This window comes from Heterodontus francisci, chromosome 28 (genome assembly GCF_036365525.1).
Source record: "Heterodontus francisci isolate sHetFra1 chromosome 28, sHetFra1.hap1, whole genome shotgun sequence".
NCBI classification, from domain to species: Eukaryota; Metazoa; Chordata; class Chondrichthyes; order Heterodontiformes; family Heterodontidae; genus Heterodontus; species Heterodontus francisci.
Window position 1 is genome coordinate 28,318,848 of NC_090398.1, and position 15,767 is coordinate 28,334,614.

The 15,767-nt window shown below is 43.2% G+C and overlaps 1 protein-coding gene across 2 annotated transcripts in view; it reads left to right on the forward strand.

The window, feature by feature from the left end:
- The window catches only part of LOC137385162 (NACHT, LRR and PYD domains-containing protein 3-like), a 133,308-nt gene extending 117,832 nt beyond the window's left edge, over positions 1 to 15,476 (forward strand). For both annotated transcript variants that reach the window (XM_068060129.1, XM_068060127.1), the window contains exons 4-7: positions 1,952 to 2,118; positions 4,284 to 4,455; positions 4,561 to 4,626; positions 13,720 to 15,476. In XM_068060129.1, the coding sequence (XP_067916230.1) occupies positions 1,952 to 2,118; positions 4,284 to 4,455; positions 4,561 to 4,626; positions 13,720 to 15,461 (2,147 nt within the window). In that variant the 3' untranslated portion in view covers positions 15,462 to 15,476. The remainder of the gene's footprint in view (positions 1 to 1,951; positions 2,119 to 4,283; positions 4,456 to 4,560; positions 4,627 to 13,719) is intronic.
- Positions 15,477 to 15,767: the final 291 nt, after the last annotated feature.

Below are 15,767 nucleotides of genomic sequence, written 5' to 3' on the forward strand. Positions count from 1 at the left end.
ACTCTTCCTGCCTATGTCGTTAGTACCGATGTGTACTACAACCTCTGGGTGAACCCCCTCCCCATTCAGAATGCCCCCTGTCCATTCAGAGACATCCTTGACCCTGGCACCAGGGAGGCAACATACCATCCTGGAGTCTCTTTCACGTCCACAGAAGCGCCTATCTGTATCCCTGACTATAGAGTCCCCTATAACTATTGCTCTTCTGCACTTTGTCCCTCCCTGCTGAACAACAGTGCCAGCCGTGGTGCCACTGCTCTGGCTGCTGCTGTTTTCCCCTGATAGGCCATCCACCCCAACAGTATCCAAAACAGAAACAACAACAAGAATTGCTGGATTCACTCAGCAGGTCTGGCAGCATCTGTGGAAAGAGAAGCAGAGTTAACGTTTCGGGTCAGTGACCCTTCTTCGGAACTGACAAATATTAGAAAAGTCACAGATTATAAACAAGTGAGGTGGGGGTTGGGCAAGAGATAACAAAGGAGAAGGTGCAGATTGGACCAGGCCACATAGCTGACCAAAAGGTCACGGAGCAAAGGCAAACAATATGTTAATGGTGTGTTGAATGGTGTGTGTAACACACCATTAACATATTGTTTGCCTTTGTTCCGTGACCTTTTGGTCAGCTATGTGGCCTGGTCCAATCTGCACCTTCTCCTTTGTTATCTCTTGCCCAACCCCCACCTCACTTGTTTATAATCTGTGACTTTTCTAATATTTGTCAGTTCCGAAGAAGGGTCACTGACCCGAAACGTTAACTCTGCTTCTCTTTCCACAGATGCTGCCAGACCTGCTGAGTGAATCCAGCATTTCTTGTTTTTGTTTCAGATTTCCAGCATCCGCAGTATTTTGCTTTTATTTTAGTATCCAAAACAGTATACTTGTTAGAGATGGGGATAGCCACAGGGGATTCCTGCTCTGACTGCCTGCCCCTTCTTGCGGTGGCCCATCTATCTGCCTGCACCTTGGGTGTAACTACGTCTCTAAAACTCCTGTCTATGATGCTTTCTGCCACCTGCATGCTCCTAAGTGCATCCAGTTGCTGCTGCAACCGATCCATGCGGTCTGTGAGGAGCTGCAATTGGGTACATTTCCTGCAGGTGCAGTTTTCTGGAACGCTGGAAGTGTCACGGACCTCCCACATCTCACAGGTGAAGCACTTCACCCCTCTAACTGACATTTCTATCATTAATTAATTAATAAATTAATTAACAATAAATTTTTATTAAATCCTGACTAAATTAGGTTACAATAAACTCTATGGTTCCGAGCGCTAGATTTCTGCTATAAAAGTTAAATGCTAAATACAGTAATCTCCTCCCTTTGGTTTAGTTACTCCTCTACTTATTAATTAATTAGTTAATTAGGGTTAATTAGTTTATCAATGTTTTATTTTCAGATTCAGTGCAGATTCCCTACCTGCCAATCAGGTCACAGCTTTCCTGTGACGTCACTTTTTCAGTGTTTTTTCTCTCTTTTTTCCACCCGAGGTAAGTTACTCACTGCTCTGGTACTCCGCCCTCCAAGTCTTCTCCCAACCAATCACCTTGCAGCGCCCCTCTGATGTCACTGTTGGCTTTTTTTTTCAAAACTCCGGCGCGCTGGAAGAGCTCCTCTCTGCTCCCAGAAGGTAAGAGACTGGGCCTCAATCCTCGGGGCCGATTTATTGGCTCCGCTTTCGGCGTTCTCTCCACAGGTCCGCTCCGCTCCCGGAAGGTAAGATGAAGGTAAATCATAACATGAAGGTAAATTATGTTTAGCAAACTTCTGCAGTGCTTAAGAAGTGATTATACTGGTCAGTGGAATGTGATACATATGGTGTTTCTCTGTTTTCTGAAGTTGTTTGGTAATCTGGCTCACAGGAGGTTTCAGCTGTTTGATATCAGAGGAAATGTAACAGTCCGGATAGAATACCGATAATGTGTTTAGTTTTCTCCATTTGTGTTCACAGATCCGAACTCCACAATCACTGATTTCCTGACAAAGTGCGACGATTACCAGCTGTTCAAGTTGATGAAATTCTACCGGGAGAGACTAGAACAGGCGATTGAAGAAGAGGTGGAGGGACTCAGTCTCATATTAACAGACGAGGACCATTTCACTGGACAAGAGCATCAAGTAAGTGGGAGGGATACAGAATGAGGTTAATTTATTCTAACATCACAAAACTGACAGAATATGGTAACGTGGGAACAAAGGAAATGCTGATTGAAAAATGACCAAGGTCTGACTCCGGGCAGTCACATACTGCACTGATAATGGAGTTGTTAACTGATCTCTGAAGGATATTGGATGGGCACTTGAAGGAAATACACTTTCAAGGCTACAAAGATCGAGCGGGGAAGTGGGACTGACTGGAATATTCACCGTAAAACAGTAAAGAAATGGATAAAACGGCAAATACCGTGAATCTGACAGCATGGTCTGAAGTGGTGAAAATATCAGTGGATCCATCAGTATCTATACAAAGGACAGGGTAGAGGTTCAGGTATAACTTGTGTCTGGACTGAAAACAAAGGGAAAGAGTTTTGGTCGGACTGGAAAAAGGAGGGAACAGAGGCAACAGACAGGATTTAGAGAGAAGACAATGAGCTACCCAGGAAGCTACTTAATAGTAAATCAGGGAACTTAAAATGATAAAAATAGCCTGGGGTTAAAAGCACAGAAGAGGTGAAATGAAGAAAATATGGGAAACTAAAACTGAAAACAACCCCAAAAAAACTGTAGGGGCAGAAAAACCCGACTGTTTTCCCATCAATGCTGTGCATTTAATCCATCAGATACTTTCACAATCTTGAAGACTTCCATCAACTTATCTTTTAATCTGCTCACCTCGAGTTGAATGATTCCTAAATTCTCAAATCCCCACATTAACAAAAACTCCTCAGCCCTGGTAACATCCTGGTGCATCTACAGGAAAGTTTCTCCATTGTTTTTATTTCCTTCCAATAACGGAGTGTCTGAAACTGTCCACAGCTTGCTCAGTTATTTTCCCGTGTGCTCTTGATGTGGAATGTCACTTCCCAGGTGGAACATCAGGAAATTGAGCTCATTCACTGTGTAATTTTCTGCGCCTGTGCTCTCGGTGTGGAATGTCACTCCCCATGTTCTCCCTGTTAGACATTGGAAATATTGACATCATCATCTGTTATTCATATCCTATAAATTCTCCATCAGTTATCTTGGGCCCCACGCCCTGAAATTCACTCCTGCAATCTATCCTCCTCCCATTCCTTCTTAAAACTTACCTTTCCTTTAGGTTTTGGTCACCTGTGCCAATTTATCCTGCTTTATTTCGGGTCTGTTGTCTGATTCCGTCTCTGTGAAGCATCTTGGGACATTTCTTGACATTAAACATCCTATATTAAATGTATGTTGTTGATGGAAGTCCTGACTATCCATTGCTGGATATGTTCTCCCGGTTACTGAGGTTTCATACTGGCAGCGGGTGTACAAAACATTGAGTATCTGGCATTTCAATTACTGAGGGGAATATATATGGAGTGATTGGATTTTCAGTATTATAATTATTGGTCGATTCTCCTGACTGATAAATCAACAGGGGTTGTTTCGATTGGTTGGTGATAATTTCTCAGACAGTTTTCTCACTGCTTCCCTCAGTTCAGAATCGTCCTTCCCTGTCACTTGAGTTCTGATTCACTGCTGTTTTATTTCTGAGTAAATCACAAAGTGTGACAGCAGGAAATAAGTGTGAGAAACAAGTGGATCATATTGTCAATCAGTATCTGATGTCATGTTGGACACTGAAGGACAGAGAAAACTAATCCCATTAAAATACTGCAGATTCTCAGTGATTCCTCACTCTCCTAGAACAATACTTCTGATTTTGGATTTAGTTTTATCACATTTATTTGCCATGGTTCAATTCTGGGTACTGCCTGTGTGGAGTTTGCAAGTTCTCCCTGTGTCTGCGTGGGTTTTCGCCGGGTACTCCGGTTTCCTCCCACCACCAAAAGACTTGCAGGTTGATAGGTAAATTGGCCATTATAAATTGTCCCTAGTATAGGTAGGTGGTAGGGAAATATCGGGACAGGTGGGGATGTGGTAGAGAATATGGGGTTAATGTAGGATTAGTATAAATGGGTGGTTGATGGTCTGCACAGACTCGGTGGGCCGAAGGGCCTGTTTCAGTGCTGTATCTCTAAATAAATAAAATAAAAAAATAAATTCAGCCCATGTTCAGAATGGATCAGTACCCGGCCCAGTGACTGCTTTCTGTGCTCAAAACTGAGAATTCATATATTCATTATTATTCTTTACAGAAAGTTACTGAGCTCGTGGAGAAGGGAAACCGGGTGGACAGTTCCAAACTTCTCCTAAATCTGGTGATGGAGAAAGGCTCTCGGGTCCGAAGGCTGATGTGGGAATCCTTTGTGAAAATGCGCCACAGGTTACCAAAGTTGGAGACAATACTGAAAGAAATACAGGAACTCGGTACGGTAAAATCACACACTGAATTCAACTTCAGATTCAAACACTGCAGAATTTACTATAATATTACACAAATCTGATTTCATGAAAATTAATTGATTTTAACAGGTTCTGATTCATTTGATTATATGGACATCGTACGTGGTTTATCTGAATTACCCAGCCACCTGAAAGGTAAGTGATGACATGGAGATTTCAAACTGTTTATTTCACTTCCGAGAATCAGAATGATTGACTGTAGCCGTTTGTTTAAGAGATTGACAGAATCTGGGAATCAGAAAATCAAAGGCTGGAGAAACAAGATTGAACATTGTTTGGATTTGTTGTCAATTCTCAAATATTCTGCGTAGATTCAAGTTACAATTCATATGATTTCTGTCATATCCTGTAAATATGTGAACATTGTATTTCACTTAATCCAGCTGCTGATCATTATTATTTCTGAAGTCTTACACACACCTGGCAGGATCCTGATAAGCTGTGAATCTTAAGACAAACCTCCTGTGTGCTGCACAGATGCTCTGGGCTCACAGTAAAGAGCAGTGCCTTGACCCAGATATTAAGGGTTTCCTGCACCCCGAGCAATATGTCCCACCAAAATGATGAGCAGGAAAAGACCGGATGGTCCATCAAACCTACCCCACACCATGAAGGCTCAACCATTGTGTTTAAACACTTCATCCCTCCCTCACCCCTTACCCCCACAAGACACCACCCCCACAGCCAAGCAAAAAAATGGAAACACCCAGAGCCAATATGGGAAAATGTGCTCTGTAATATTCTTCTCTGACTCCTTCCTGCCCGCACCCCCCTCCCCCCAGGCCATTGAAATCAATCCAGGAGATCACATGGACCACATTTTACCTATAAAGACACTTACCTGCCATATGATGAGATCTCTGTCCCAGTCAGGAACTGGTCCAGCTCCCTCTTGAAGATATACAGAGAGTCAGCAGCCAGCATCACATTCCAGAGGCTCACAATTCTCTGGGAAAGAAGAACTATCGAACATCCAGTTTATTCCTGCACTTACATAGTTTAAATGTACCAACATGCGAACATACAAATTAGGAGGAATAGGCCACTCAGCCCCTTGACCCTGCTCCGCCATTCAACAAGATTATGGCTGATCTGATTGTAACCTCAACTCCACCTTTCCCCCTACCCCGATAACCTTTCACCCCCTTGTTTATCAAGAATCTATCCACCTTTGCCTTAAAAATATTCAAAGACTCTGCTTCCTCCGCCTTTTGAGGGAGAAAGTTCCAAAGACTCACGACCGTCTGAGAGAAGAAAATCTCTTAAACTCTATCTTAAGTGACCGATCCCTTACTTTTAAACAGTGATCCTTAGTTTAGATTCGCCCACAAAAGGAAACATCCTCTCCGCGTCCACACTGTCAAGACCCCTCAGAATCGTATGTGTTTCAATCAGGTCACCTCTTACTCTTCTAAACTCCAGCAGATACAAGCATAGCCTGTCGAACCTTTGCTCATAAGACAACCCACCCATTCCAGGTATGAGTCTAGTAAACCTCTGAACTGCTTCTGACGTATTTGCATCCTTCCTTAAATAAGGAGCCCAATACTGTACACAGTACTCCAGATGTGGTTTCACCAATGCCCGGTATAGCTGAAACATAACCTCCCTACTTTTGCATTAAATTCTCCTCGCAATAAGCGATAACATTCTATTAGCTTTCGTAATTACTTGCTGTACCTGCATACTAACCTTTACTAATTCATGCACTAGGACACCCAGATCCCTCTGCAACTCAGAGCTCAGCAATCTTGTGCCTGGAGTCGGAGGAGGTAGGGGAGGTCCTAAATGAATACTTTGCTTCAGTATTCACTAGTGAGAGGAACCTGGTCGTTTGTGAGGACAGCATGGAACAGGCTGATATGCTTGAACAGGTTGAGGTTAAGAGGGAGGATGTGCGGGAAATTTTGAATGATATGAGGACAGATAAGTCCCAGGGGCCAGACGGGATATACCCAAGGATATTACGGGAAGCGAGGGAAGAGATTGCTGCGCCTTTGGCGATGATCTTTGCGTCTTCACTGTCCACTGGAGTAGTACCGGATGATTGGAGGGTGGCAAATGTTGTTCCCTTGTTCAAGAAAGGGAATAGGGATAACCCTGGGAATTACAGACCAGTCAGTCTTACGTCGGTGGTGGGCAAATTATTGGAGAGGATTCTGAGAGACAGGATTTATGATTACTTGGAAAAGCATGGTTTGATTAGAGACAGTCAGCATGGCTTTGTGAGGGGCAGGTCATGCCTCACAAGCCTTATTGAATTCTTTGAAGATGTGACAAAACACATTGATGAAGGAAGAGCAGTGGATGGTGTGTATGGATTTTAGCAAGGCATTTGATAAGGTTCCCCATGGTAGGCTCATTCAGAAAGTAAGGAGGCATGGGATACAGGGAAAGTTGGCTGTCTGGATACAAAATTGGCTGGCCCATAGAAGTCAGAGGGTGGTAGTAGATGGAAAGTATTTAGCATGGAGCTCGGTGACCAGTGGTGTTCCACAAGGATCTGTTCTGGGACCTCTGCTCTTTGTGATTTTTATAAATGACTTGGATGAGGAAGTGGAAGGCTGGGTTAGCAAGTTTGCCGATGACACGAAGGTTGCTGGAGTTGTGGATAGTGTGGAAGGCTGTTGTCGGTTGCAACGGGACAATGCCAGGATGCAGAGCTGGGCTGAGAAGTGACAGATGGAGTTCAACCTGGAAAAGTGTGGTGATTCATTTTGGAAGGTCGAATTTGAATGCGGAATACAGGCTGAAAGACAGGATTCTTGGTAGTGTGGAGGAACAGAGGGATCTTGGGGTCCATGTCCATAGATCGCTCAAAGTTGCCACCCAAGTTGATAGGATTGTTAAGAAGGCGTATGGTGTCTTGGCTTTCATTAATAGGGGAATTGAGTTTAAGAGCCGCGAGGTTATGCTGCAGCTCTATTAGGCCCTGGTTCGACCACACTTGGAATATTGTGTTCAGTTCTGGTCGCCTCATTATAGGAAGGATCTGGAAGCTTTAGAGAGGGTGCAGAGGAGATTTACCAGGATGCTGCCTGGACTGGAGGGCATGTCCTACGAAGAAAGATTGAGGGAGCTAGGGCTTTTCTCATTGGAGCGAAGAAGGATGAGAGGTGACTTGATAGAGGGGTACAAGATGATGAGAGGCATAGATAGAGTGGATAGTCAGAGACTTTTTCCCAGGGTGGAAAGGGCTATCACCAGGGGGCATAATTTTAAGGTGATTGGAGGAAGATTTCAGGGAGATGTCAGAGATAGGTTCTTTACACAGAGAGTGGTGGGTGCATGGAATGCGCTGCCAGCGGTGGTAGTAGAAGCAGGTACATTAGGGGCATTTAAGAGACTCTTGGATAGGTACATGGATGATAGTAGAATGAAGGGTAGGTAGTTACTTAGATCTTAGAGTAGGTTAAAGGTTCAGCACAACATTGTGGGCCGAAGGGCCTGTACTGTGCTGTACTGTTCTATGTTCTATCTCTCACCATTTAAATAATATGCTTCTTGTTTATTCTTCCTGCCAAAAGGACAATTTCACATTTTCCCGCATGATACTCCGTTTGACAGATCTTTACCCACTCAAGTAACCTATTTATATCCCTTTGTAGCCTCCTTATGTCCTCTTCACAACTTATTTTCCTCCCTATCTTTGTGTCATCGGCAAATTTAGCAACCATACCTTTGGTCACTTCATTGAAGTCATTCATGTAAATTGTAAAAGGTTGAGGCCCCAGCACTGATGCCTATGGCACACCACTCATTACATCTTACCAACGAGAACAATGGCCCATTTATGCCTACTCTCTCTCTTTTCAGTTAGCTAGCCAATCTTCTAACCATACCAATATGTTACCCCCTGCACCATGAGCTTTTATTTTCTGCAATAACCTTTGAGGTGGCACCTTATCAAATGTCTTCGAGAGATCTAAGTATAGTACATCCACCGGTACCCCTTTATCTACAGCACATGTAACTCCCTCAAAGAACTCCAATAATTTGGTTAAACCTGATTTCCTTTTCACAAAACTATGTTGATTCTGCCTGATTACTTTGAATTTTTCTAAATGCCCTGCTATAATGTTTTTAATAATAGCTTCTAACATTTTCCAATCTAATAGACCAGTGATGTGCACAGTGTCAAAGTGGTGTTTTATGTTTTATACTGATTAGTTCTATGAATGCAACCCAATACTTAAATAGTTTTAGCTATGAACCTTCAGTGATCTGTGAAAAATAACACCATGATGTTTTTTCCCCTCTCATACTCCCTCATTATTGCTCCCTGCAAATGATATCCATGTTCTCTGTTGGCCCGACCAATGTGTGTGGCAATACATTTAATGAAGTGGAATGTCATTGGCCAAGTGTGGTCCTCTTCCCTACCATATCTAAAATGTCTTTGGATTTGATTGCCCTCCTCGACCGTCTTAACCCTTGCACAGATATTGTTGTCATCTGCAAACCTACTTCCCATACTCCAAACACCACTGTCCAGGTCATTAATACAGACTGTGAAGAGTAGCAAGTCTAGGACCAGTCACTTGTACCATGTCTTCAAGCTGAATCACATCCGTTAATTACAACATTTTGGCTGCATGATTGAAGACAATTCCTAATCCAGAGTTACAAATTTCTACTGATACATCAAGATTCCATCTTCTGAAGTAACCTCGTGTGAGGAACCTTATCAAAGACTTTCTGAAAGTCCAAGTAGACAATGTGCACTGGATTTCCCTGATCCACTATCCTAGTGACTTCCTAAAAAAAAAACTCCGCAAAATTTGTGGGGCCCAAGCTTTTTTTTTTCAGAAGCTGTATTATGAATTTCTATTGGTTTGTTCCTTCCCCTGTGACCATAAAGGACATCTCTTCTATCCCTTCAGGCTGAAAGGCCAGTAGTTTCCTGGTGCCGATTTCTCTCTTTTGAAACTGTAGGAAAAGAGGTGGAGAAATATGAAACATTAAAACATTATAATTTCACAGCACAGAATGAGACGTTAGAAAGTATTTGATCGAATCTGAGAATATATGTAGATGTTCACACAATAGAACATTAGTCCATGAAGAAATGTGAGGAAAAGACGATGGTCAGAATGACTGGGAAGTTAGTTATTAGCTAACTTCCTCATGACAGTGAAAGAGAGAACCTTATTCTACTCAAAGAAGAACCTTTAACTCTGGAGTTGTTTCTGACCCCAATGTAATGACAAACAAAAACATAGTTTTAATTTCTCAAACCTGAATAATAGGAAACCAGGACCAAAATTAAACAATGCAATATATTGTTTATTCTTTCCTGGGATGTGGGCATTGCTGGCAAGGCCAGCATTTGTTGCCCTTCCCTAATTGCCCTTGACAACTGAGTGGCTTGCTTGGCCATTTCAGAGGGCAGTTAAGAGTCATCCACATTGCTATGAGTCTGGAGTCACATGCAGGCCAGACCAGATAAGGATGGCAGATTTCCATCACTAAAGGACATTAGTGAACCAGATGGGTTTTAACGACAATCGATGATAGTTTCATGGCACCATTACTGAGACTAGTTTTCAATTCCAGATTTTTATTATTTAAGTGAATTTATTAATTGAATTTAAATTCCACCAGCTGCCGAGTTGGGATTTGAACCCGTGTCCTCAGGGCATTGCCTGGGCCTCTGGATTACTAGTTAATTATGGGGATTCTGGTGCTCTGGATTACTGGTGTATTTATTGGTAGGACAGTTCAGATGAACTGCGAATGTTTTCTGCTTTAACATTACACTGGGTGAAGTGGGCAGTAGTTCCATTTCTAATTATAATCAGTAACGTGACAGGACTGTTTTGCATTGATTGATTGTAGTTTTATGTGCAAAACTGCGAAAAATTGTGAGCGATTTCTGAAACACAATCTAACAGGAGAATGGTTAGAGACAGGAAAAGGCCTCTTGTCCCGAATAAGTCTGTCCCTGTTCCAGAGATGAACAAATCTGCCCCTCCACTCAGTCTTCTTTGGCCTCCTTGTCTCGAGAGACAATGGGTAAGCGCCTGGAGGTGGTCAGTGGTGTGTGGAGCAGCGTCTGGAGTGGCTATAAAGGCCAATTCTAGAGTGACAGACTCTTCCACAGGTGCTGCAGAAAAATTTGTTTGTCGGGGCTGTTATACAGTTGGCTCTCTCCTTGCGCCTCTGTCTTTTTTCCTGCCAACTGCTAAATCTCTTCGACTCGCCACATTTTAGCCCCATCTTTATGGTTGCCCGCCAGCTCTGGCGAACGCTGGCAACTGACTCCCACGACTTGTGATCAATGTCACAGGACTTCATGTCGCGGTTGCAGACGTCTTTAAAGCGGAGACATGGACGGCCGGTGGGTCTGATACCAGTGGCGAGCTCGCTGCACAATGTGTCTTTGGGGATCCTGCCATCTTCCATGCGGCTCATATGGCCAAGCCATCTCAAGCGCTGCTGACTCAGTAGGGTGTATATGCTGGGGATGTTGGCTGCCTTGAGGACTTCTGTGTTGGAGATACGGTCCTGCCACCTGATGCCAAGTATTCTCCGGAGGCAGCGAAGATGGAATGAATTGAGACGTCGCTCTTGGCTGACGTACGTTGTCCAGGCCTCGCTGCCATAGAGCAAGGTATTGAGGACACAGGCTTGATACACTCGGACTTTTGTGTTCCGTGTCAGTGTGCCATTTTCTCACACTCTCTTGGCCAGTCTGGACTTGGCAGTAGATGCCTTTCCCATGCGCTTGTTGATTTCTGCATCTAGAGACAGGTTACTGGTGATAGTTGAGCCTAGGTAGGTGAACTCTTGAACCACTTCCAGAGCGTGGTCGCCAATATTGATGGATGGAGCATTTCTGATGTCCTGCCCCATGATGTTCGTTTTCTTGAGGCTGATGGTTAGGCCAAATTCATTACAGACAGCTGCAAACCTGTCGATGAGACTCTGCAGGCACTCTTCAGTGTGAGATGTTAAAGCAGCATCGTTAGCAAAGAGGATGTATCCACACAAACACCTTGAATTGTCTAGGCCCCACTTACACTGTCCCTTTAGTGTCCTTTCCTGGTAACTGACCCCCTGCTCTATTACCCTTTCGGTGAACAAATTACCCTGAATTCCCTTCTTACTTCTGACTTTCAATTTTCTGTGTTATTGATTACTTTGGGAGTTATGAGCCTGTTTCCTGAGCTAATGTTGTGAGTTCCAATGGAATTCACAACATTTCAAAACCAAAGTCTCTTGCCTAAATAAAATATTTCAAACTCCCTCACATTCTCAACTAAACTTCTCACAGCTTAATCATTTTTCAGCATTCCGAAGGGACCATTTCTTCTGTGATTTCCTAATTCACTCCTTAATCACCCCCAACAACCTCTTCCCTTCCCACAACCTCATCTCATTCAAGCACAAGAGATGTTACACCTTCCCTTTTACCTATTCCATTCCCACCAGCGTCCCAAACACTCCTTCCAAGTGAAACAGTGATTTACTTTTTCCAATTTAGTAACTGGAGAGAACCTGCCAGACCTACTGAGTATTTCCAGCATTTTCTGTCCTCTAGACCCATCTTTTGTTTATTTACTTGTCCGATTATCAGATCAATTTGACTTACACCAGCATCCCTTTGTCATTTAATCTCCCTGCCTCCCAATGTTCCCTTTTGTTCTGACCTCCCGCTCCCCTTTTCCTGCCTCTGTACTTGTTTAATATCTGTTACGTCTCTAACATCTTCCAGTTGACGAAAGGCAATCAACCTGAAATGTTAGCTCTGTTTCTCTCTCCAAAGATGCTGCCAGAAATGAGCATTTCTCCCATTTTCTGATTTTATTTCACATTTGCAGTATTCACAGTAATTTATTTTTGTACCCAACATCAACTTTCTGATTCCCCTCTGCACCATCAGATTGACAGTGATCTGAACCTGTCATCAGGTGACTGTAGAAGTGCAGGTAATACCCAGATATCCTGCCCGAGTCATGAAACAACAGCAGTTTAACTCCTGACTATTCACAGTCTGTCCCTCTCCCAGTGCACATAATACACCAGACAGCCTGTACAAGACCTGATAAAATATAGTGGGAATTCTGCTGAAAGAGGGAGAGGTTTCGGGAGGGAATCCCAGAGATCAGGAACAAGGAAGCTAAAGGCATGGCCACCAATGGTGGAACATTGAAAACTGAGAATGCGCAAGAGTCCAGAGTTGGAGAAACGCAGAGATCTCGGAGGGTTTTAGGGCAGGAGGAGCTCAAAGGAAGGGAGGGGTGTGGCCGCGGAGGGATTTTTAAACAAGAATTCTAATGTTTAAATCGATACGTTGCTGGACCGGGTGCCAATGTAGGTCAGCAAGCACAGGGTTGATAGGTGAATGGGACTTGGTGAGAGTTAGGATATGGATCGCAGAGTTTTGGATGAGCTCAGGTTTGAACCTGAACTGCCGGCAAGAGGCCGAGCCCAGGAAAAGTGGAGAGAGAAACATCTCCAGAGAGAACTGTAAAGATCTGAACTGATCAATTGTTGCGAAGGAGTTTTTCCCAGTGAAAATCCATTTTTGGGTGCTGAGGTACAGATGATGCAAGGTGGGAGGCTGACCAGGAGATCATTGGAATAGTTGAGTCTGGAGTTAACAAAACCATTGATGAAGGTTTCAGCAGTAAATGAGGTGAAGTGGGGACAGGCAGTCATTGTGATGGTGAGTATATGGGGTCAGAAGCTCAGTGACAGGTCAGATAGGATGTCAAGTGGAATTCACAGTCTGTTTGTCACCCTGTGCTAATAATCTAGATAACCTGCCCAATACCTGCTGCAGTAACATTGGAAATCCTGACCACACACAATCTGTTCCTCTCCCACTGATATCCAGTGTCCTATTTCCCATTGCTGCAGAAGATCAGCACCACTGACCATTGTGAAGATTGATCCACTAGAACATCTACTGTTGTATACGAAGATCATGTGTGGATTCTTAATGAGATATTTATAGTACAGGGCAGGCCAGATAGTATTAACTGTGAGGGGCTTCATAGAAATTTCCAGGTTCAGTAAATATTAGAAACAAGGGAGAATTTGAAACTTTTTTCAGGATTATTCCGTTTCAAGCGAGATTTCCAGTAACTGAGTTCTAATTCTAATATGCACCTCTATTGAAGCTGTGAATTAAATATATCCATTCAGTAAAACAGGAATGAAAAATTGTTTACGTTAATGCAACTAACATTGAAAACCACTTTCTGTCTGTTCTAATTGCAGATGTTCAACAGAAACACAAGGAAACACTCCGGGTACAAACTGAAACACTGAGAGTGAACACTATCCTAATAAAGGAGAAGGTTAAGATTTTCCAGCTGGTTGATCGATACGCTGAGCTAACGGTCATTTCTACTGTTCGAGATCGGACACTTGTAGAACATGAACTGCTGGCTAGAGGCCGAGATCATGAAGAGTGGAGAGAGAAACATCTCCGGAAAGAACTGGAAAAAATCCAAACTGATCAATTATTCCAGAGCAGTTTTTCCCACAGAAAATCCAAATCTGGGAGTTCAGCAGCAGTGAGCGGAGTTCCGGGGATTGGAAAAACAACAATGGTACAAAAGATTGTTTATGACTGGGCCACTGGAAAAATATACCAAAACTTTCAATTTGTTTTCAGTTTTAAATTCCGGAATTTGAACACTATTAACTGTAGAATAAACCTGAGGAATCTGATACTGGATCAGTATCCTTACTTTGGGAATATTCTGGGAGAGCTCTGGAAGAATCCAGAGGGATTGCTATTTATATTTGATGGTTTGGATGAATTCAAGGACACGATCGATTTTGGTGACAATCGGAGAAATACAGAACCTCAGTACATGTGCACAGATCCCGAATGCTGGTGTGAAGTGTCTGACATTGTGTACAGTTTAATACAACACAAGCTGCTCCCAGGATGTTCAGTGTTAGTGACCAGCCGTCCCACTGCATTACATTTATTGGAAAAGGCTGAGATCAGTGTCTGGGCTGAAATCCTGGGATTTGTTGGTGATGAACGGAAGGAATATTTCAACAAGTTTTTTGAAGATCAGACGGTGGCAGCAGCTGTTTTCAAACACGTGGAGGAGAACGAGATCCTGTACACCATGTGTTACAACCCTTCCTACTGCTGGATCCTCTGTCTGTCACTGGGTCCCTTCTTTACACAAAGAGACAGGAAACAGCAGCAAGTTCCCAAGACCATCACCCAGCTATATTCCTACTATATTTACAACATTCTGAAAAACCATAGCCGAGAGATTGAAAACCCCCGTGATGTGTTACTGAAGATCGGTGAGATGGCCTTCACAGGAGTCTCCAGGAAGAAGATTGTGTTTAGAGATGGAGATTTGATCAAGTACAATCTGCAACCTTCCCAGTTCCTGTCTGGATTCCTGATGGAACTTTTGGAGAGAGATGATTCTGTCCAGAATGTGGTTTACACATTCCCGCACCTCACCATCCAAGAGTTTGTAGCCGCACTCACACAATTCCTGACTGCAGGTCGTGGGGACACCCGGAAACTCCTCAGTAAAGCTCACAGTGAGGAAGATGGGAGATTTGAGATATTTCTGCGTTTTGTTGCTGGTCTCTCCTCCCCACAGGCAGCTCGACCCCTGGAGGAGTTTATGGGTCCATTTCTTCATCAAACAACCTGCAGAGTGATTGACTGGGTGAAGGAGGAGGTTCAAGGACAGATTGGAAACACAGAGAGTGAAACTGGTAAAAGGAAGCTCCTGAACACATTGCACTACCTGTTTGAGTCTCAGAATAAAGCTCTGGTTCAGGCCACAATGGGATCTATGGAAATACTTACATTTAATAGATTGAAACTGACCCCAATTGACTATGCCGTCCTGTCTCACGTTATTAGTCTCTGTGATACCATAATAAAAATTGATCTAGAGCAGTGCAACATTCCATTTGAAGGACTCCAGCGGCTGGGACCCGTACTGCACAAATGCCAGGAGTTGAGGTAACTGTTTATTTGTTTCTAACTGTTGGGTGAATTGTAGAACAGTCACAGATTGTGTTGTTGCTCCGTAATGAGGGGAAAGAAACAGTTCAGTTAAACCAGAGAGAAACAGATTCAACACAACGGTGACAAATAATAAGAGGATTGTTTAGTTTTACCATGAGGACTGGAAAATCTAAAATGGATCCTTGTGAACCATTAGGGATTTTACAATCTGTATGGAATCAGTAAATACAGGTCACTGAAAGGGTCTGATAATTTAATTACAATAAATCATCATTAATAAGCCTGGACAGCAGAATGTAAATAT